The 21,971-nt window shown below is 42.5% G+C and overlaps 2 protein-coding genes across 2 annotated transcripts; one reads left to right on the forward strand and one right to left on the reverse strand.

Moving 5' to 3' along the window:
* The first annotated feature begins 2,450 nt into the window (after positions 1–2,450).
* On the forward strand, positions 2,451–6,453 carry LOC106571484 (POU domain, class 3, transcription factor 2). Its single transcript, XM_014144647.3, has one exon. It carries the CDS (start codon positions 2,499–2,501, stop codon positions 3,840–3,842), a length of 1,344 nt encoding a protein of 447 aa, XP_014000122.1. The 5' UTR covers positions 2,451–2,498; the 3' UTR covers positions 3,843–6,453.
* Positions 6,454–14,562: 8,109 nt separating this feature from the next.
* Positions 14,563–21,239, reverse strand: LOC106571486 (failed axon connections homolog). Its single transcript, XM_014144648.3, has 6 exons — positions 20,464–21,239; positions 18,435–18,570; positions 18,057–18,253; positions 17,574–17,791; positions 16,888–17,004; positions 14,563–15,605 (listed from the first exon to the last, which is right to left on the reverse strand). Exons 1-6 carry the CDS (start codon positions 20,721–20,723, stop codon positions 15,313–15,315), a joined length of 1,221 nt encoding a protein of 406 aa, XP_014000123.1. The 5' UTR covers positions 20,724–21,239; the 3' UTR covers positions 14,563–15,312.
* Positions 21,240–21,971: the final 732 nt, after the last annotated feature.

A 21,971-nucleotide genomic window follows, 5' to 3' on the forward strand; every position in this document is an offset into this window, starting at 1 on the left:
GACAAATAGTAAAGATGTCTCAGGCAGTATATGAAGTATCTAAATATAGTGTAACCAATCAATGTATATCAGGTGCCATGGAAAGCACAATCTTACAATGTTGCAGTCCAGAAATAAGAGCTTTACCATCTGCCAAAACGTCTGGGTTTCTGATGTAGACTGTAGAACTGTCAACAACACATGCTTCAGTACCCCTCCCTTCTCTCTAGGAGCATTTGTGTGCCCAGGCCCGTTAGACGTATCAAAATAAACCCACCCTGGTCACCAATGCAGCTGACCGATGTTGAGAGAGACAAGTGCTTTAGCATAGCGTGTGTGGTCCAGAGACGAGAACTCGGCCATCTATGGCAAAAGTCTGAGCTCCTGAATGGGACAATAGAATTCTCCCCACTGCATTTTACAATAGTAAAATAATCTGTTTGTAACCTGTTAAACTGATTGTACATTGAATTTAGTCTTTGAAATGCTCAAACAAGCACATGTATCTGTAGTGGGTGTTCTTCTACTCTAAAATGCACAAGACTGTGCAGACAAAATCACAAAAAAAAGACAACAGTCAAATGCATATGTGATCCCAATATCTAAATAGTGACGGCAGGGCTAGTTCAAATTGCAGTAGGTGAGTGAATCAGCCCATGCTTGGTGAATATCACTTGGTTGATCTCTGGGAGCGGGACACAGGAGAGCTGAATAGATCATGTGAGACAAAAGTGAGAGACAGGAATGAATACAATAAATCATCACAGTAAAGGAATGTAGTTTGTGAGCTAGAAAATGAACATCCTGACAGTCTGAGGCGGGGTTCTCTGCAATCGTCCTACTCCAACTATAGACAGGAATAATGTGGAATTCCTTAATTGTCAGTATGAATTAAATTTCTGGATCCTGCCTTTATGACTCTGTTAGATTTACACTACTTGTCCAATAGATTTTTGTAGTCTTAAATTATTACTTGGAATAAACGGAAAGCTAAAACACTCCGTGTCCAGGAATGACATGCTAGCTAGTGATAAAGCTATCTTATCCTGCTAGCTAGCAACAGATCTACTTGTTGTAACTCGCTCGCTAACTAGCAAGCTGCTACATTACTATGGTTGCTGGGTTGTAAATTGGGAGTAATTTGGAGTGTAGAGCAGAGAAAGTACCACAGATAGTACACAAGTTTTGATTGATTTACAGTTTAGTACTAGGCAGCGTTTGCCTGTCCAGCTAGAGAACATAAAAGTAAGCATTTTGAAAATTGCAAGAATTGACATTGCCAACAAACAGAAATGTGTTCAGAATAAATACATATACACAATATGTCAAAACCAGCTTCACCCTCGACAGAGATGATCATCTCAAAAACTAAAGCAGGTAGCTAGCTTGCTATGGCCCACCACCTATTTGGATCCACATTCGCTTTTGCAGAAGAAGCAGCTACTCTTTCTGGGGTCCAAAAAAAACGAATGACCTGACAAGTAACAAAACACTGATAGACAACGACAGGACAGTCACACAAATGTAAAATACAATAATATACAAACAATACAACAACAAAAATAATACAAACAAACTAGCTAAAATAATACAAACTAGCTATTGAACTACGGGGCGTGTATTGGTACCGGGTTCCAGTGTGGGTGCATGAATTGCGAAGTTTACCAAACAGGCACAGAATATAGAGGCACTGTGGGCGCCAGTGGGTTAGAAGGATATTTATTCACCACTCTCTCCTTGGCCCCGAGGTGCCCTCTTCGCTTGCCTCCTTTTATTTGTTGTGTCGGCCGAGCAAGCTGCTCGAATGGGCCCTTTGGAATGGAACGAAAAGAAGAGGCAAATGCAGCTGTGACGTGGGCGTTGTTGTTCCATTCAATGCGCTCGCTATGGCAACGGGGCAGAGGGCCGGGAAAAATGCGCCCCTTCTCTTTGGACAGCATCGCGAGAGGCAGCTGGAGAGTCCGTGACAGTTATTATCCCACTGCTCTGAGCACAAGCCTCCATAAATATAGGTCTACACAAAACAAGGATTTTCTCAAAATGCAACTCTATAAAGATACAAATATTTTAAATGTAAAAAGATTATACTGTTTGGTGAATAGGTATAGGCTATATTTATGCCAGGTCGCAGTTGTAAATGAGAACTTGTTCTCAACTAGCCTACCTGGTTAAATAAAGGTGAAATAAAATAAAAATAAAAATATTTGAGCAAAAAATTATAAACATTTGCACAAATGATATAGCCCATGGTTCTTATGCATTTTTACGCATTCAGTTTGTGGATGTTTCTCACAAAAAGATTAATAGCCTACTTATTCAGGATACATTACATCAATCGAACATACTAATAAACGTTTATCGAAGGTAAAGTTTAATGATTCGTTTTTTCCACTGAGATAAGAGTATATCCAGTGTTTCTCAGTCAACCCCAGCTTTTCACTCTGCCTTGTAGTTTGCAGCAGGACTGCCAGTATTGTTGGGGCGAGTGATAGGGGCTTCTATAGAACCACATGTGACCAATGAGCGTGGTGCTGTCAGGGGTAACCACATCTGTCAACCGTTCTTGGCCAATAAAGAGCGGAGCGAGGCGGACCTCAGGTGCGCGCCTCTGCGTCCCCTTGGCACGGCGCCAGGGAGAACGAGAGAGAATCCTAGCTGCCCCGTGGCGGAAAAGAGTAACTGTCAAAGGCAGCTTCTTTAACAAGAGAGCTATCACTTCGGCTCCGAGAGTTATGGCGACCGCAGCGTCCAACCACTACAGCGTCCTGACTACCCCCAGCAGCGCGCCGCCGCCGCACTCGGAGTCCGGGAGCATGCAGCAGGCAGCGGCGTACAGGGACGCGCACACCCTGCTCCAGAACGACTACACGCTACCGGGCAGCGGCCATCCCCTCAGCCACGCGCACCAGTGGATAACGGCTCTGTCGCACGGGGACGGGGCTCCGTGGCCGTCGAGTCCCCTCGGAGAGCAGGACGTGAAGCCCATTCTACAGAGCGACCGGGAGGAGCAGCAGAATTCCGCTAGTCTACAGCAACAGCAGCAGCAGCGACACCCTCACCTAGCGCACCAGGCGCATCACGACGCCAGGGCATGGCGAACGAGCACGGCCACCACGCACATCCCCGGTATGGCGACGTCTGACGGCCAGAGCCTGGTGTATTCCCAGTCTGGGTTCGGCCTGGGGGGACCAGAGCAGATGCACCACCACTCCTTGCGGGACGAAGACCACCACAGCCACAGCCCGCACCTGAGCGAGCATGGAGGTGGGGGCCAGTCGTCTCTCTCGCACCACCAGCACGGGGGACACCCCGACCACTCGGACGAGGACACGCCAACTTCAGACGACCTGGAGCAGTTTGCCAAGCAGTTCAAGCAGCGGCGCATCAAACTGGGCTTTACCCAAGCTGACGTGGGGCTGGCGCTCGGGACCCTGTATGGAAATGTATTTTCCCAGACCACTATCTGCAGGTTCGAGGCGCTTCAACTAAGCTTCAAAAACATGTGTAAACTCAAACCACTGCTTAACAAGTGGCTGGAGGAGGCGGATTCCACCTCCGGGAGCCCCACCAGCCTAGATAAGATCGCGGCGCAGGGGAGGAAGAGGAAAAAGAGAACCTCCATCGAGGTGGGCGTCAAGGGGGCTTTGGAGAGCCATTTTCTCAAAAGTCCCAAACCCGGCGGCGCAGAGATCACCTCCATAGCAGACAGCCTGCAGCTGGAGAAAGAAGTGGTGAGGGTTTGGTTTTGTAACAGACGGCAGAAAGAGAAGAGGATGACGCCCATTGGAGGACAGTTACCTGGAACTGAGGACATGTATGGGGACACACCACCTCACCACGGCGCTCAAACCCCTGTACAATGATCTGAACCCCGTTATAGTAAACACACGGATCCCTAAAGGATATGATTGACCTTTATGTTTCTCTGTGCCGGGCCAGTTAGCATTGGACTGTCGCCAGTGCTAATTTTGGACCTATGGAACACAGTGGGAATACCGAGTGTTGGAACTAAAGCACTACACCCCAGACACAGCGAGAGCTATGTGGAGTTTTCATGCAGTGGAGATGCTACGCGCAATAACGGCTACATGGACCGTGTTTGGTGTGTGTGCTAACCAAAAAAAGGTTAAATATCATTGACATCAAATCGATTTTATGGTCAAGACGTGTAAAAAAGAAAGACAGCATAGACTGTGTGCACGAGCCTACCCGCGGGAAACAGGCATACAAGTTGCAGTCGACAGTCGGTAAATAAACGCCATCTTTCAGTCATAACAAAAGCAACAGGGGTTGAACACGGTCGAAGCTCAATACACCTGCTAAACCATTTAATACTAGCCAGTGCCATCACCAGCATATTATTATTTAACCTATTTGTATTGTTATTATCAAGGTATTATTATTATTATTATAATTATGTTTCTACCACAAAGGCAAAGCATATACCATGGTTATGCTGTGTATTTCCAGAGTCATAAGGCATGCATACATGGGAAAAGGGACATGGGATATATTGAGATGTATTTTGAGATGTATTTAATCAATAAATCAATATGATCAATATTTAATCAAGTTAATTTTAATCAAACATTTGTCATAATTAGTTTGAGTTTGACTAACTAGCCTATATTTGAATTGCGGTTGGTTAATGACCATCAAATAGTAAAGCACAGTAGATAATACACTGTCAACAACATATTTACCAAGGGACAATATCTCAGTTATATATGTGGTCAGATTGTATCCAAATAATCTAAACACATTTTTTTTCATAAAAATTCAACTGTCATATAATAGGCCTAAATAATAATCATAATAACAATAACAATAATAATACAGTAATAATAATTGTGGCTTGTGTATGCCTTTGCAAGGCACACACACCACGGGGTCAAAAGAACCATGAAAATTAATTCATTTTATATTCTCTTGACACTTCGTGACGTGTCCATCATCGTGTACATTTGACCGTTCTGCGCGACTTTTTACAGTAGGCTATGTGTTGTATTAGTATATTTATTTATGTGTTTCCAAAATGCTGTGACCAGAAAGACCGAGACTGTAAAGACCACACCATATCACTGAAGCCTGCCATTTGCCTTCGTTTCGTAAGAAGAAAATAACGGAATATATATGTACCAGCTATGTCTTCAGTGGCTCTAATTAATCTATACGATGATTAATTCACTAAGAAGAATTATTCGTGGGATGTAACTTTATTTGTTTTTGTATGGCTTTGTATGTTTGTTTGTTTGTTGAATTTCCTCTTGTAGACCAGTGCCAAAGCACAAACACGTGCACTTGCTCTTGTGCCACTCAACTCGTGATATATTGGCTATCTGACAGCATGCAGGGTCGGGGTTAACTTTGGCAATTCCTGGACTAAATTCAAAAAACCAAGGGCAATAGTCCGAATGTGTAAGTTATTTCAAGAACTTGGATTTGAATTTGAATGGTGTCAGGAGGAGGATGATTCGGGATTTGAAATGGAATGACAGGAAATTGAATTAAATTCATGGGAAATTCTCCACATAGGCTACTGACAAAAAATGGATTACATTGGTATAGCAAATCTATACACCCCCCCCCCCCCCCCCCTCCCACACACACACACACACACACCAGTCAAACTAGTCTAATATTTCACTGATAATTACATAAAAAATGTAGCATAGGCTTATTTATTGACACAAGTAGGCCTGGCCTTAGTGAAAAGGCTTCCTAGGAAAATACAAATTGAGTAGGCCCACACATTCAATACAAAGAATTTGTGGAATTCAATTTAATTAAATTGTATTTCCTGTCATTCACATTCAAATGTAAATATTTTTTCTTGACAATTCAAATTCAAACTCAAAATGTTGGATTGGATGTGAGTTCATACATATTCTGAATTGACCCCGATCCTGTGACTCTGATCAACAGAAGGGGAAAATAAAATAAAAATTGCACAATTTCTATATTATGCTTTTTGTCATTAAAATGTATTTGTTTTTTATAATCCTTTTGTATTCTGTTCATATTATTTGAGCCTGACGAATGGATCACGGCTGTCACGCACAACGCTGTCGCAACAGGCTTGAGCGCACGAGCCTGCGTTATAATTATGGATTTTATCAATCTGTCTTGGTTGCTTGCACAAAATGTCCTTCAGTGGTTTCCGATAACTGTATATTACCGCTGATTTGCACAGATATTGTCTTGGGGAAAGAAATCGTGTCGTTACAGAAGTAGCCTGTTAATAACATTTATACAAAAAATTATATTGTTCTTACTTTGACGTAATTTCTGTGTCCACTATTGGAGTTACCGTTTTCTACATGTTGCAAAAGTGTAGGCTTGCAAATAAAACAATTGCGACAGTTATAAAAAACAATTTGCTTTTAGACGTCTTTATGGAGAATATATGATTACAGTGTTTCTAAAAAGACCCACATTTCTTACCTGAAATGCAATAAAATCGCAGAAAAACGATATGCTATTACAGGTTATTATGTATAGACAAACGCACCAAACTTTGTGACCAGGACTCCACAGACGGTCAGATAGGGTAGCGTACCCTAAACTAGCAGTCATGTTTGAACATATAGGCCCAGCACTTATATTTTTCTCACATTCAGTCGATAAAAAAAAAAAATCAACATTGAATAGATATTTAAACTGGTAGGTTATCACTTTTGGTACCTTTTACTTTCAAAAAGCCTACGACATATTTTTTGGGAAAAGGAGAAAGAAATTATAAGTGGCTATAGACAAGCTAACCGGGACCATCGGTGGTATTTTATTATTTGGGCCTATAAATTAAAGCAAATTTCAAATTTTGAGAATGTATGAACAGCAAATGATTATGTTGTTATGTAGGCTAGTAATTGGTGGTATTGGAGTGTTTATCGTCGAAATCATTCCTGATTTCTGTACAATAGCTTACCATTTCTGCTTCAGGGTGTCCTGTCCTTTTACAGTCTATGTGGTCCTACTGCCTCGGAGGAAAACACGGTGGGGTGCTGCTCCGTCAACCTCTGTAACAGTCTCGCAGTGCCATCTAGTGGACTGTACTGTGTATCGCTTCAGGTTGGGCTTGTTCAAACAGCCTATTGCTGCTGTTTTTATCACTGAGCACTTACATCTCTGTAAGAGAAAAAAGGAGGGTGAGACTTTTTTTTTGAGCTCGTCTTCTGGCTCACCCTCCTTTTTATATCCTTGTAATAATCTAATACTAAGTAATCTACAGTCGAAGAAACCCTGTATCGAACTGAGAGAGAGAGAGAGAGAGAGAGAGAGAGAGAGAGAGACAGAGAGAGAGAGACAGGGAGAGACAGAGAGAGAGAGAATGCCCTCAGCGAGGATAAACAGATCCTTGATATTGGCAATAGGACATTTATGTCAGTTTGTAGGGATTTCTACACTCAAGTTACAGTAAGGGCAATGAAGCCTCATGTGGCTTCAAACACAGCATAGTTCATTAAGAAATGTAAGAAATATGCAGTATTTCAGTTGTGCAGAGTATGGCCATACTGTTTGTATGCATGCGTTCACAAGAAAGAGAGTGAAAAGAGAAGTGTGCGTGTGTGTGTTTAAAGGAAATAGACAGAGAGGGAAATTAAAAATATGAGAGAAAATACCATTTATGTGTGTGGGAGAGAGAGAGGGGAAATGAGAGAGAGTGTAAACCCAGCTCTCTGGAGGACCCTGCTGCCTGGATTCTGTCCTATCAGCAGGCGACCATCTGCCCTGCTCCCGGCCCTCAAGCTCCTACAGGCACTCTCTCTGCATTATTCATGTCATTACACACACACACACACACACACACACACACACACACACACACACACACACACACAACACACACACACACACACACACACTCAGAGTCCTCTGCCGCTGGCTCCAGCGCTGTAGTCTGCCATCTCTGACTCACCAGAGCTTTATAATAATAGGATGCTGCTTCAGTGCCATTGTCTGAACTGGATTTCCCATTTCAAAACAGAGTGAGGCAAGACATGAGAGAGGAGAGCTACCCACTGTCTATGTGGAGAGACCCTTAATGGATTTCAACCACAATACGGCCACAGACTGAAAATGAGCCAAAGTCCTCCAAATCGTATTCTCTAGCTCTTATTCTCTGGCTTTCCTTTTCTGTTTGTCTGTCTCTCTGTCTTTACCGTTTTCCCTGTCTATCTCGGTCTTTCCCATCATCCCCCAGTCTTTCCCCACTCTGTCTTAGACCCCTCTCTCATGCACCCCCCACTCCTCACACATACATACACAAAGAAATGAGCTACGAGGCTAATCCTCTCATATTGTTGGGTTGGCTTAGTATTGTCTTAGCACACTAAGAGGGACACTGAGACAGATGTGCGGGTGATAACACAAATTGATATACTCACAGTATATAACTGTAAGTGATGATAAGATATGTCTAGGGGACCTATGGAGTTGTATGACGTTGAGCCCTAGATGCTGAACTAAGATTGAGAGAGAGAGAGAGAGAGAGAGAGAGAGAGAGAGAGAGAGAGAGAGAGAGAGAGAGAGAGAGAGGGACAGAGAGAGAGAGAGAGAGGGACAGAGAGAGAGAGGGACAGAGAGAGACAGAGAGAGACCAAGCGAGAGGGACAGAAAGAGAGAGAGAGAGAGAGAGAGAGACAGAGAGGGACAGAGAGAGAGAGAGAGAGAGAGAGAGAGACAGAGAGACAGAGAGAGACCAAGAGAGAGAGGGACAGAAAGAGAGAGAGAGAGAGAGAGAGAGAGAGAGGGAGTGAGACCAACAGAGAGAAAGAAATTCAGACAGTATAGTACTGATAGCAGATCTAGGATTGCTAACTCTGTCTAAAACACAATAGAAACAAACACAGGTAAACACAGTAAAAAACAAAACACACAACAACAACAAAAACATATGTAAAACACAATAGAACAACAAAACACCGGTATAACCCCCAAAAAACAAAACACAATAATAAAGAATAAAAAACAGGTAAAATCCCAATGTCATTTTTTTTTTCAAAGACACGCATGGTAAAATGAACACAGCTATATTTAATGAAATATTAGGAGTGATTCTTTTTCATACAGCCACTCATCTCTAGTGGTAATACATTCATAGGAAGTTGTTATCTATTATGTTACAGAGTTTTTCTGTTAGCTCATATACACATGTAAAATTTTTTGCTCACCTATATCCAGTATACACTATGAGAGTCCACACATGTTTCAGCACACACAACACAGACTGACTATGTAATATGGCTCTAGTAGTCTAATAGCACAGATCTCAACAAGGAAGTGACACAATAGGACTGAACTCTGACCCCTGACCTTTGCTATCTGTAACGGAGTAGGACAAAGTTGCCCATAGACACTGATCTAAGGTCAGTTTTGCATGGCCCTCATGGTAAAGATTGGAGGAGGGACAGCCGATCCAAGATATGTGACCATGGGCAACGTCTATCTAGTATCCTAAAGAGGACCCTGGAAAGCCTATGTCAACGGTAACGTTCCACTTGGCACAAAGCTAAGCGATGAGGTATGGTAGGATGAGGATGACACAATCGTTTTTTGGTTTGTTTTGAGAATAGATTTGTACTAGATAAGGGACATCAAAAGCATGCCCATTGGTAGTAGGAGTTTGACACGTCTACTGGAACAAATCATAATCATCAAACATTATTTTAACATGTCACGATTCCAAGAGAGGTTTGCTTCAGGTTGAAATTGAGATTACAACATAGTTCTGACAAACGAATGGCAACCCAGTTCCAGTAGAATAAGAGAACGACACACAACATAGACATACAACGACACGCAACATAGACATACAACGACACACAACATAGACATACAACGACACACAACATAGACATACAACGACACACAACATAGACATACAACGACACACAACATAGACATACAATGACACACAACATAGACATACAACGACACACAACATAGACATACAACGACACACAACATAGACATACAATGACACACAACATAGACATACATTGACACCCAACATAGACATACAACGACACACAACGACACACAACGACACACAACATAGACATACAACGACACACAACATAGACATACAACAACACACAACATAGACATACAACGACACACAACATAGACATACAACGACACACAACAACACACAACATAGACATACAACGACACACAACAGACATACAACGACACACAACATAGACTTACAACGACATACAACGACACACAACATAGACATACAACGACACACAACATAGACATACAACGACACACAACATAGACATACAACGACACACAACATAGACATACAACGACACACAACATAGACATACAACGACACACAGCATAGACATACAACGACACACAACATAGACATACAACGACACACAACATAGACATACAACGACACACAACATTGACATACAACGACACACAGCATAGACATATAACGACACACAACATAGACATACAACGACACACAACATAGACATACAACGACACTCAACTTGTTACCGTGTTCAAATAGGAGAGAATCTGAACAAAAAACCTAATTGGCAGTATTAGAACAAAAGTACAAAAATATATAAGAAAATAAATAGCTACATTACATTAGTGCAAAAACAACCCCTCCATAAATACACAAAACAAATAGAAAACAAATAAATAGAAAATAAATAATGTAGACTACATATAAATACATAAATAATATTCTGGCACTGGCTTAAGCGGTCAACACCACGGCTGTGTCTCTCCCTTGGCTCTTATAAGTGAAGGCAAGAAACATGCAGACAGGGTATAGGGAGTGACACAGACAGTAACAGACTGGTATACATCATCTATACACAAAGGCTTATGTATCACTGTGTAAATTCACACCATGGAACCCATATAGAGGCTGACTCTGTTTTGTACTCAGATGTGGCGACATGTGGTCTGAGCACTTTCATTGTGCAGGAGAATTAAAGTTGCAATAAGGTTTGTAGAGGATCTTAATCATATCATCATCACCATTACAATCAGTACTTTCATCTTTGCATTACTAACTGCTTCTCCTTCCTTAGAGAACCCAATCTAGCCACACTACTTCACTACTATTCTCTGCTGCCATTAGACAAGATGAGAGTCCTGCCTCTGTATCCTCTAATGTGGTCATGTGTATCTGTATATATCTCTAGCTGTATCTATCAGTATCTGTATCTATCAGTATCTGTATCTGTTTTTGTTACTGTATCTATCTGTAACTGTGGCTGTATCTATCTGTATCTGTATATGTATCTATCAGTATCTGTATATGTATCTGTATCTATCAGTATCTGTATCTGTGTTTGTTACTGTATCTATCTGTAACTGTGGCTGTATATGTGGCTGTATCTGTATCTATCTGTATCTGTATATGTATCTATCAGTATCTGTATATGTATCTATCAGTATCTGTATCTGTGTTTGTTACTGTATCTATCTGTAACTGTGGCTGTATATGTGGCTGTATCTGTGTCTATATCTTTATCTGTGTCTTTGTCTATATATTTATCTGTATCTGTGTCCGTAACTATCTGTATCTTTATCTGTGTCTGTATCTGTAACTGTGTCTATATCTGTATCTGTGTCTCTAACTGTAACTGTGTATATATCTGTATCTGTGTCTATATATGTATCTGTGTCTGTATCTTTGTCTATATATGTATCTGTGTCCATAACTATGTGTATCTGTATCTGTATCTATATATGTATCTGTGTTTATATATGTATCTGTGTCTATATATGTATCTGAATCTATATATGTATCTGAATCTATATATGTATCTGAATCTATATATGTATCTGTGTCAATATATGTATCTGTGTGTATATCTGTATCAATATATGTATCTGTATCAATATATGTATCTGTATCAATATATGTACACTACTGTGAACACCCAGCCTGAATGCCTGTACGTTGTATGCCTCGAAATCAACTCATGACGTACGATGACACTACGTCCCATCCCCCCCCCCCCCCCCCCCCACACACACACACACACACACACACACACACACACACACACACACACACACACACACACACACACACACACACACACACACACACACACACACACACACACACACACACACACACAAGCCATGCACTAGAAATAGACTAATTAGAATAGACTGTTTCACTGTTCCACACAGCCTACTATTAAATAAGACTAGCAACCAATACTGCGGATTATAGTAGTGGTTTCATGCTTAGCACAGAGTGAATTGATGCTTAAAGCAACAATGACCATTCTCTTCCTTGTATTTCTAGATAAGATTCATTCTTAAAGGGGGGTGGACACACCAGCTATATGTGATGAAAACAGAGATGCTGAGCAAAGGCCTAAGTGTTCTTTTCATCTATTGCATCTTTGCGCTCTTTCTCTGGCCTGAGGTACACACATATGCACAGACACACTGCATCACAGTAAACATTAAGACAGGCCAGCGTAGAAATGTAGATAACAGATAACCAGCAGGGTAAAGTGTGATATTCATTGGCACCTATCAGCCATGCAACTCCATGTCTATCTAGTCTATTTAGTCTATTTCTACATGATTGTTTCATCCGCTCTCAATGGCTAAAAGTACACACAACTAAGGATCTCCAGGAGTTTCCTCTCCTCCTCTTCATCTGATATGAAAGAATTGGACAAGTGGAAGAACGTTCCAGTAGGCATCCACCATATTGCTTTCACCTATCCAATGTTTTCAGATCTGTGCAGATTATAGAGAGGAGATGGGGAAAGGAAGCCACTTTAGACTTTTGAGATGTTCCCACAATCTACAGTATCTGCAACTCCCCCATAACATCAGACTATTCTAAAAACGATTGAGGAAATACTCGATAGCCTGACTGCAGATGAAAAGTGTCAGTCTTCTGGGAACAAATTGATGAATTAGAAGTTCGAAAACGTATCCTAGATCAGCATAAAGGGGTTAGTTGGGGGTCACCAGGGAGTTTGGTCATATTTAACAAGCACTGAGATGTTGTATGGGAGAACCACATATTTGCATTATATGACATTGGGATCATATATGTAATTAGCAGGCTATCTATACTACAGTGAGGGAAAAAAGTATTTGATCCCCTGCAGATTTTGTACGTTTGCCCACTGACAAAGAAATGATCAGTCTATAATTTTAATGGTAGGTTTATTTGAACAGCGAGAGACAGAATATCAACAAAAAAATCCAGAAAAAAGCATGTCAAAAATGTTATAAATTGATTTGCATTTTAATGAGGGAAATAAGTATTTGACCCCCTCTCAATCAGAAGGATTTCTGGCTCCCAGGTGTCTTTTATACAGGTAACGAGCTGAGATTAGGAGCACACTCTTAAAGGGAGAGCTCCTAATCTCAATTTGCTACCTGTATAAAAGACACCTGTCCACAGCAGCAATCAATCCATCAGATGCCAAACTCTCCACCATGGCCAAGACCAAAGAGCTCTCCAAGGATGTCAGGGACAAGATTGTAGACCTACACAAGGTTGAAATGGGCTACAAGACCATCGCCAAGCAGCTTGGTGAGAAGGTTACAACAGTTGGTGCGATTATTCGCAAATGGAAGAAACACAAAAGAACTGTCAATCTCCCTCGGCCTGGGGCTCCATGCAAGATCTCACCTCGTGGAGTTGCAATGATCATGAGAACGGTGAGGAATCAGCCCAGAACTACACGGGAGGATCTTGTCAATGATCTCAAGGCAGCTGGGACCATAGTCACCAAGAAAACAATTGGTAACACACTACGCCGTGAAGGACTGAAATCCTGCAGCGCCCGCAAGGTCCCCCTGCTCAAGAAAGCACATATGCATGCCCGTCTGACGTTTGCCAATGAACATCTGAATGATTCTGAGGACAACTGGGTGAAAGTGTTGTGGTCAGATGAGACCAAAATGGAGGTCTTTGGCATCAACTCAACTCGCCGTGTTTGTAGGAGGAGGAATGCTGCCTATGACCCCAAGAACACCATCCCCACCGTCAAACATGGAGGTGGAAACATTATGCTTTGGGGGTGTTTTTCTGCTAAGGGGACAGGACAATTTCACCGCATCAAAGGGACGATGGACGGGGCCATGTACCATCAAATCTTGGGTGAGAACCTCCTTCCCTCAGCCAGGGCATTGAAAATGGGTCGTGGATGGGTATTCCAGCATGACAATGACCCAAAACACACGGCCAAGGCAACAAAGGAGTGGCTCAAGAAGAAGCACATTAAGGTCCTGGAGTGGCCTAGCCAGTTTCCAGACCTTAATCCCATAGAAAATCTGTGTGCCAAACGTCAGCCTCGAAACCTTAATGACTTGGAGAAGATCTGCAAAGAGGAGTGGGACAAAATCCCTCCTGAGATGTGTGCAAACCTGGTGGCCAACTACAAGAAACGTCTGACCTCTGTGATTGCCAACAAGGGTTTTGCCACCAAGTACTAAGTCATGTTTTGCAGAGGGGTCAAATACTTATTTCCCTCATTAAAATGCAAATCATTTTATAAAATTTTTGACATGCGTTTTTCTGGATTTTTTTGTTGTTATTCTGTCTCTCATTGTTCAAATAAACCTACCATTAAAATTATAGACTGATCATTTCTTTGTCAGTGGGCAAACGTACAAAATCAGCAGGGGATCAAATACTTTTTTCCCTCACTGTATGTAGACTCATATTAAATCAGATTTGGGATCTGATTACATATTTATATGGAACTGCACTCATCTGCATCTTATCAGTGTCTGACATATCAATATAATATCAATAGAATGATTCATATTTTGCAAGGATGCAAGTCACGGGGTCAGTACGTCAAACACACATGGTACGTCAAACACACAATGCATCTCAAATTGGGGGACACAGGTAACACACACCACGTTGTTGCCGTGGTAACAACTCGACAATGCGAAACTGGGCAACAGGCGTTGACGTCACCCAGGTAGAGGAGTTTCTCAGCGATGGCGTCATTAACTCCTGATCTTTCTTTTTCTCAACTCTTTTCTCCATCGGTTTATCTTTACCTCTTTCTATCCCTCTTTGGCTGTTTTTCTCTCTATTCCTATTTTACTCCGTTTTTTTCTCTACTCGTCTATCTCTATTCCTTCATCTCTATATTCAGTCTTTCATTTCCTCCAGCCCATTGTGTGTGTAGAATCTCTGAATCCATCACTCATTAACACAAACAACAGCCTCTGGCAACAGAAATTCCCCCCAGTAGTTATTCCCTGCTCAACAGGTACAGGGCGCTGTGTTGGGGGGAGGCACGAGACCCCTCCAGGCGGTGTGTGTGTCGTGTGTGTGTCATACGGCAGTCAACACTTGAGCTGCTCCATCTCAGAGCACTCTGTGTCCATGTCCGAGTCGTAGAGCGAGTGGCCTGTGAGGTCACTGTCTGGTGAGATTGTGTGTGTGTGCGTGTGAGGAGGGCTGGCCTCGTCCTGGAAGGTGTCTGTACGGGAGTAGAGCCCCAGGTCCTGGAGTTTGGACGGGGAGTCGTCGTCCTCTGTGGTGTCACCGTAACAGAAATCCTCCAGATCAACGAACCACTCGGGCCAGAAGCGCCGGCGGATCCTCTCACAGTAAATGGCCAGGTTGATCAGCTCGCCTGGAGCGGATAGGGTGGGTCAAAGGTCAACACAAAGGCAAAGGTCAACAAGCTCAGCTGAGAATGGGTCAAAATGTGGTGTGTTTTATTCAATAAAGATGGAGTCTCTTCTAGTCTGATTGTTGTCAAGGTTTCTTCCTCATCACAGTTTTTTTTCGTTATTTTTTTGTTTTGACATTTGACAATTTGTTATTTTGTGTGTTTCCACATCACCCCACAAACAACACAACAAGGAAACAAAACGTCCACTATACAACACATTCCCCAAGATGATCAACATATGATTTCCAAATTTCCTTAAACACTTCTGTTTTTATTTTATTTTATAATATACAAAATCCAACTTTATGTAGCTAGATTGTTCAGTCCTCCACTTTGTTATTGAGGGTAAATATGAGGCCTTCCAATTGATGGTTCTACTTTTTTGCTAGTAAAATAAAATATTTGACTTTATATGCCTCCTCCTGATTGCATGGTATCAGTACACCTAGGTATGTCATATGCATCTTTGTTCATTTTAAAATGTACTTTCTAAGCTTGAGAAATCATAATTAGAAATGGGCAATATTTCCATTTTCTCACAATTCGCTTTGAATCCTGATACAGCACCACATGTGTCTAACAGAAGTAAAATAAATGACAGAGAATGTTGTGGTTCAGATAAATAAAGAAAAATGTCATCTGCATACAATGATATCACATGTTGATCTCCACCAATCTCTTTGCCCCGGATTGAGCCATGAGTTCAAATTGATGCTAGGGTTTCTGTGGCTAAAGAAAATAAATAACTAGACAGAGGTCATCCCTGTCACGCTGGTTTGGGGGATTTGTACAATAGCTCAATCCAGGAGATAAATACCGGACCAAAACGAAACGCTTTGAAGACAGCCACCAAATATACCCATCCCACCATATCTAATGCTTTTTCAGCATCTAATGATACTGCCACTATTGGAGCGTTCAAGTTTTTAGTATGACGGATTATATTTAAAAAATGGCAGAGATTGTTTGATCTGAGTTGATCTGAGTGAATCAACTTTTGTATTACTGTTTGTATGCAAAAAGCCAATACTTTAGCAATGATTTTGTAATCCACATTCAAGAGGAATATTGGGCGGTAAGATCTGCATGACAATGATTCCTTATCTTTCTTTTTAAGTAGGGTGATTGCCCTCACTGTTGCCCTAACTTGCTATTTATTTACTTTTTGGAACCCATGTAGACCCTTTCTGGGGAGTAATGTTAACCATGACACGCAATGTGGCTTGTTGGTGAAACTCACCTTTGATGAGTTGCTCTGGCCTTGTGCCCGGCAGGGTCCACATGGCAGGGGCTAGATGGCTGAACACAGTGGCATCCACCATAGACAGCTTAGGACCCATCAGGTACTTCTTATCACCTACCCAGAAAAACGCCAAGAATCAGGGGGCGAGAAGAATGTTGTATGGAACAAGGGACATGGGGGTAAAATTTTGACTGGAAATTAGTCCTCATGGTGTAGTGTCCTACTTTCTCCAGAAGAGGACAGAATTGTACAATTTATCTTGTTATAACATTTACATTTTAGTCATTTAGCAGACGCTCTTATCCAGAGCGACTTACTTAAATGTGAATGCATACATTTCATTTCATGCATTTTTTTTTTGTTGTACTGGCCCCCCGTGGGAATCGAACCCACAACCCTGGCGTTGCACACACCATGCTGGCGTTGCAAACACCATGCTCTACCAACTGAGCCACAGGGAAGACTATAAAAAGGCCGCTCCTTTAAGCACTTGAAACTGGCCATAGTACTGTAAACTCAAGTAATTTAATTAAACCACAATGGAACCTACAGCTGGCCATAGCCCTAGTTATGGGATTAACAAGGCTTCTAAGGCTGCAGACTGTACCTTGTGAAATGAGATGGGTATGATGATCTGTATGATTGTGATTTTAATGATTATCTACAGTATACCCTCACCCTACCGAGTAGGGTGGCCAGCGTCCGCATGTCCTTCTCCATTAGAGCGTAGACCTCCTCCTTGGTGAATCGTCCAATCCCGTGGCCGTACATCTCCCTCTTCACGATGCCGCCAGTCAGGCGACTCAGGATCCACTTGAGTAGGTCACTCAGTGGCCCACTCACTGCCAGCATCTTCTGGGTCTCCTCCAGGTTGTCCACCCACTGACAGTACGCTATGGTCCTGTCATCACACACAGACGTGATGTTCGTTAGGTCAACAGTATCTCAAATCCATACGCTGATAAAGTGTGGTCCCAATGGCACAGTTGGTTGGAGCATGGAGTTTGCAACACCAGGGTTGTGAGTTTCAAGGGACAGATGTAATGGTTTGCGACCCAATCACATTCACTAGTTTATCATCCTATCCCTCAGTATCAAATAAATTAGGTCTCCAAACAGAGCAGCATCTAGTGGATGTCTTACTGTAGTGTCAGGAAGTGTCTCACCAGTAGAAGTGTTCCTCCACCATCTTGGTGACAGCCTGGGACACAGCCTTCTCCGGGGGACTGAGGTTCTTGTTGAGGCTCACGCCTAGCTTCTCCTCCAGGAAGTCGATGATAAACTCTGTACCAGACACCTGCTCCTGGTTGTACTCTATCCATGGCATCTTCCCCTGGGGAGACAGCTTCCCATCAAAGTAGTTCTGCATGACAGAGGGAGCGAGAGAAAGGAAAGAGGAAGAAGGAATTTCAATGGTCAGTTACTCTTCAATAGAAAATGACACAATGTTACATCAAATAATTCAACTACGCACAACCCAAACATCCCTCTCTCTTTCTCTGTCTCTCTCCCCATCCCTCTCTCTCTCACACACACACACACACCTGGTAGGGCAGGTCCACCATGCGCAGGTAGGTCTCCATCTTGAGGCAGAAGGGGGAGAGGGAAGGGACACCACTCTTTGGCCTGGAGAACTGGTGAAGGATGATGGTATCTTTAGAGTTCAGCTCCTGTTCTTTCCTATGGACCAGCCAGAGCAAAGCAGTTTGAGCTCCACATTCTAATCACTCATCCTTATACATTTTATTGAAAGCAACTTACGGTTAGTGCATATATTCATTAAATATGTGTGTAGGCCTCCCGAGTGGTGCAGCGGTAAAAGGCACTGGATCACAGGGCTAGAGGCGACACTACAGACAGGGTTCTATCCCAGGCTGTGTCGCAGCCGCGACACCCATGAGGCAACTGGCCCAGCGTCGTCTGGGTTAGGGGAGGATTTGGCCAGCTGGGATGTCCTTGTCTCATTGCGCATCTCCTTGTGGCGGGCCGGGCATATGCACGCTGACTTTGGTCGCCAGCTGTATGGTGTTTCCTCCAACACATTGGTGTGGCTGGCTTCCGGGTTAAGCGAGCAGTGTCTCAAGAAGCAGTACGGCTTGGCGGGGTCGTGTTTTGGAGGACTCATGGCTCTCGAACTTTGCCCCTCCCGAGTCCATACGGGAGATAGTTCAAGACTGCAACTACCAATTGGAAATCACAAAAAAAATGTGGGAATCAAACCCTCAATTCCGATGTAGCAAGGCCATCCTCATATTAAATTAGTGCAAATTATGTCCCAATTCAAACACACTGTACATTATTTTAGAATCTCTGGATATCTGGATCCCCTAGTAGGTTATACACACTGTACATTATTTTAGAATCTCTGGATAACTTCCAAGCTTTTACATATATCTGGAGTCGATTATAGGCTAATGATCAAATTGTACTTTGAAAATAATCAAGGAAAAGTTCTTAGATCTTACACAACAATCTCATGTGCTACAGTAGTTCCCGTTTTACAGCTATCTAGCACAGAGAGCTTTGCACAAGACCCATGCTGAAACTTTCCTCGGGCAAGGGCGCCATTGCCACCGGGGAGTAGCTGTCCATTTAGCAGTGGTGCTGAAATGCCCACATACCTCAAAAAACAAACCTATTGATCCAGTTATCTATAGAATGCAAAGCACTTCGGTGTAATAACATATAGGGAAAGTAAATTAGACAGTAACTACTTAGAGATCGATTTAAAATGGGTCTCTAAGATAAGAGTACAGGCGGAGCAAAAAGAAGAGCTATGAGAAAACACACACAGTGCTAGCCACATGTAAAACAACAAAACAGTCAATCAAAATGCCCTTTTGTGTATACAACAACAAGCTTTAGGGCACAACGATTCCTATTGGTGTAGTGTGAAGTGAATTCAAATCGAAATAGGCATCCATCTCTGTAAGAGTGTGTTTATCTAGCTGAGTAGGCCTTGGGGTTATCGCTGCAGGTAACCCGATATGTTTTTTTAAGGACCGCAGCGACCTAACTCAATTCCCCCAGACATTATTTCAGCTACAATCTAGGGATTCTACTGCGAAGCTGCAGTTTTCGGTCACAGATGGTCAATTCCTGTTAGCTAATACATATTCGGGCCTGACTTTTAGCTGTATACTTCTCCCAAGTGCGAGGTTAGTAAAGGTCATTCTATCACAACCGCAATGTTTTTCTATAGTGCCAAGACTCGACTCGACAGAAAACATGTTTGCCTTGGGTACAGCCATCTAGCCAATATCACATGCCCTATCATCCCATGCCCTTGAGAAATCGTAAATAAATAAGAGTCAATCTTTGCAGCAATGAAAATTATCTTATTGTATTTACACACAAATATCTCTAATATCAGGCTTCACGCTACATATGAACAAATAAATGGACGGTTTTAATTTGATATCTAGGCCTAATAGCCACAATCACTGGAATACGAAGAGCCATAACATTTGTGTGATTCATTGGTTTATTTATTTTCTTTCCATAACGCGACTAAACATGGAATATCCTTCAAGCGGACCTGGCCGTTAGGCTACATTCATTTTGGAAGCCTACCTGATGGCGAGCAGCTCGTGCAGTAGATAGGCAGCGGCAGCAAGCAGAGCGCCCCCGGTCAGATAGAGCGTTTTCCGCCACCAAGAGTCCGACCCAAGGAGCGGCATGATCCCGCCGTAGTCCTGCAGAGGGTAGGCGATGATGTACCCATACAACGAGAGCTGCTCATTGGAGCCGCACAAGCCGAAGGAGAAGCTCTGGTTCCGTCCAAGATCAACCACAAACGAGCGCGTCCAGGCGAACCCGACGCGCCAGTACATTCTCTCTCTCAGTGGCCTTTTTCTGCCTTGCTTTGGCCGGTTTTGGCTTCATCAACGGGGGCTTCATGCGTGCCAATGGGTCGTTGCGATGCGGGATGCGAGGAAGAAAGGGATAGGGGCCATCTCGCCTGGCGGTTGTCCCGTCCCGGCTGCGGGGTCGGTATCCTCCGCAGCCGATCGTCGCCGCTCTCTCACTCTGCCGCGGATGAGAGTGACGTCACGATAGCTGCACCTTTGAAACTGTTTTTGCGATCAGTTGGGCAATAGCATAGGCTACTCAATTTCCTGGCAACTTCAATGTAGGTTAATTGCATAGTCTACTTTTAAAAAAAAAGAAAAAAATTCACCGTTCCCATAAACTTTATAGTATACATGTCTGCTTTGCAGCGTTGATAACAGTAACGACTCTACATTACCTCTCCTTACCAATACATATCGCACTAAAGTCATATAGGCCTAACTATTGCATGGTGGTGTAGCCTATGACTTTAATTTGTTGCAAGATGATCATTAGTTCTAGAAACTTTTAGACCATTATAAAATTAAATCCAGGCAACACAAATTTAGGGCTAGACGTGGTAGCCTATACAGCTGAGTTAGCCTTGTATCCTAGGCCATCTTAAAGTCTCGCGAGTTTATATTATTTTTTCGCTATACCGATTAATGAATGTATTTCTTTTTGGATTATATCTGTATTACTTCACTTTTGGAGCTAGAAACACAAGCATTACTCTGCACCTACGATAATGTCTGCAAATATGTGTACCGACCAATAAACTTTGATTTTAATCTTTGAGTGAAGTGAAGCGAAACCGGTCGGTCAGGATGGTCAAGCGTCAGGCAACAATTTAATGCCCCTGAAATAAAAAATAATATAAAACAGTCGTGCAGAGGAGGAGCACGACTGTCGTGCAAAGAAGGAGCTACAGATGCATCAACCCATTTGGTTACTGCAATATTCATTTTATTACCACAAAAGATTTTCAAAAAGAAATACAGTTCAAGTAATAGCCAATACTTGATAAACCATACATTTTCATGTTGTGTTTCTATAGAGACAGGGGGAAAACCTTAGTATGCCAATCCCAGTCAGTCACGTAAACACATTTGATAAATGATGGAGCCTGTAGAGGGGAAGGGAACTCTGAGGCAAAAGGCTGTATCTCAATAGTCTAAAAGCTGGATCCTCTCTCTCCTTTATCTGCAATGACTTGCAAACAGCCGGTATGTGAAAGTCATATGGAGCAC

Source organism: Salmo salar, chromosome 15 (assembly GCF_965601325.2).
Source record: "Salmo salar chromosome 15, fSalSal1, whole genome shotgun sequence".
NCBI lineage: Eukaryota > Metazoa > Chordata > Actinopteri > Salmoniformes > Salmonidae > Salmo > Salmo salar.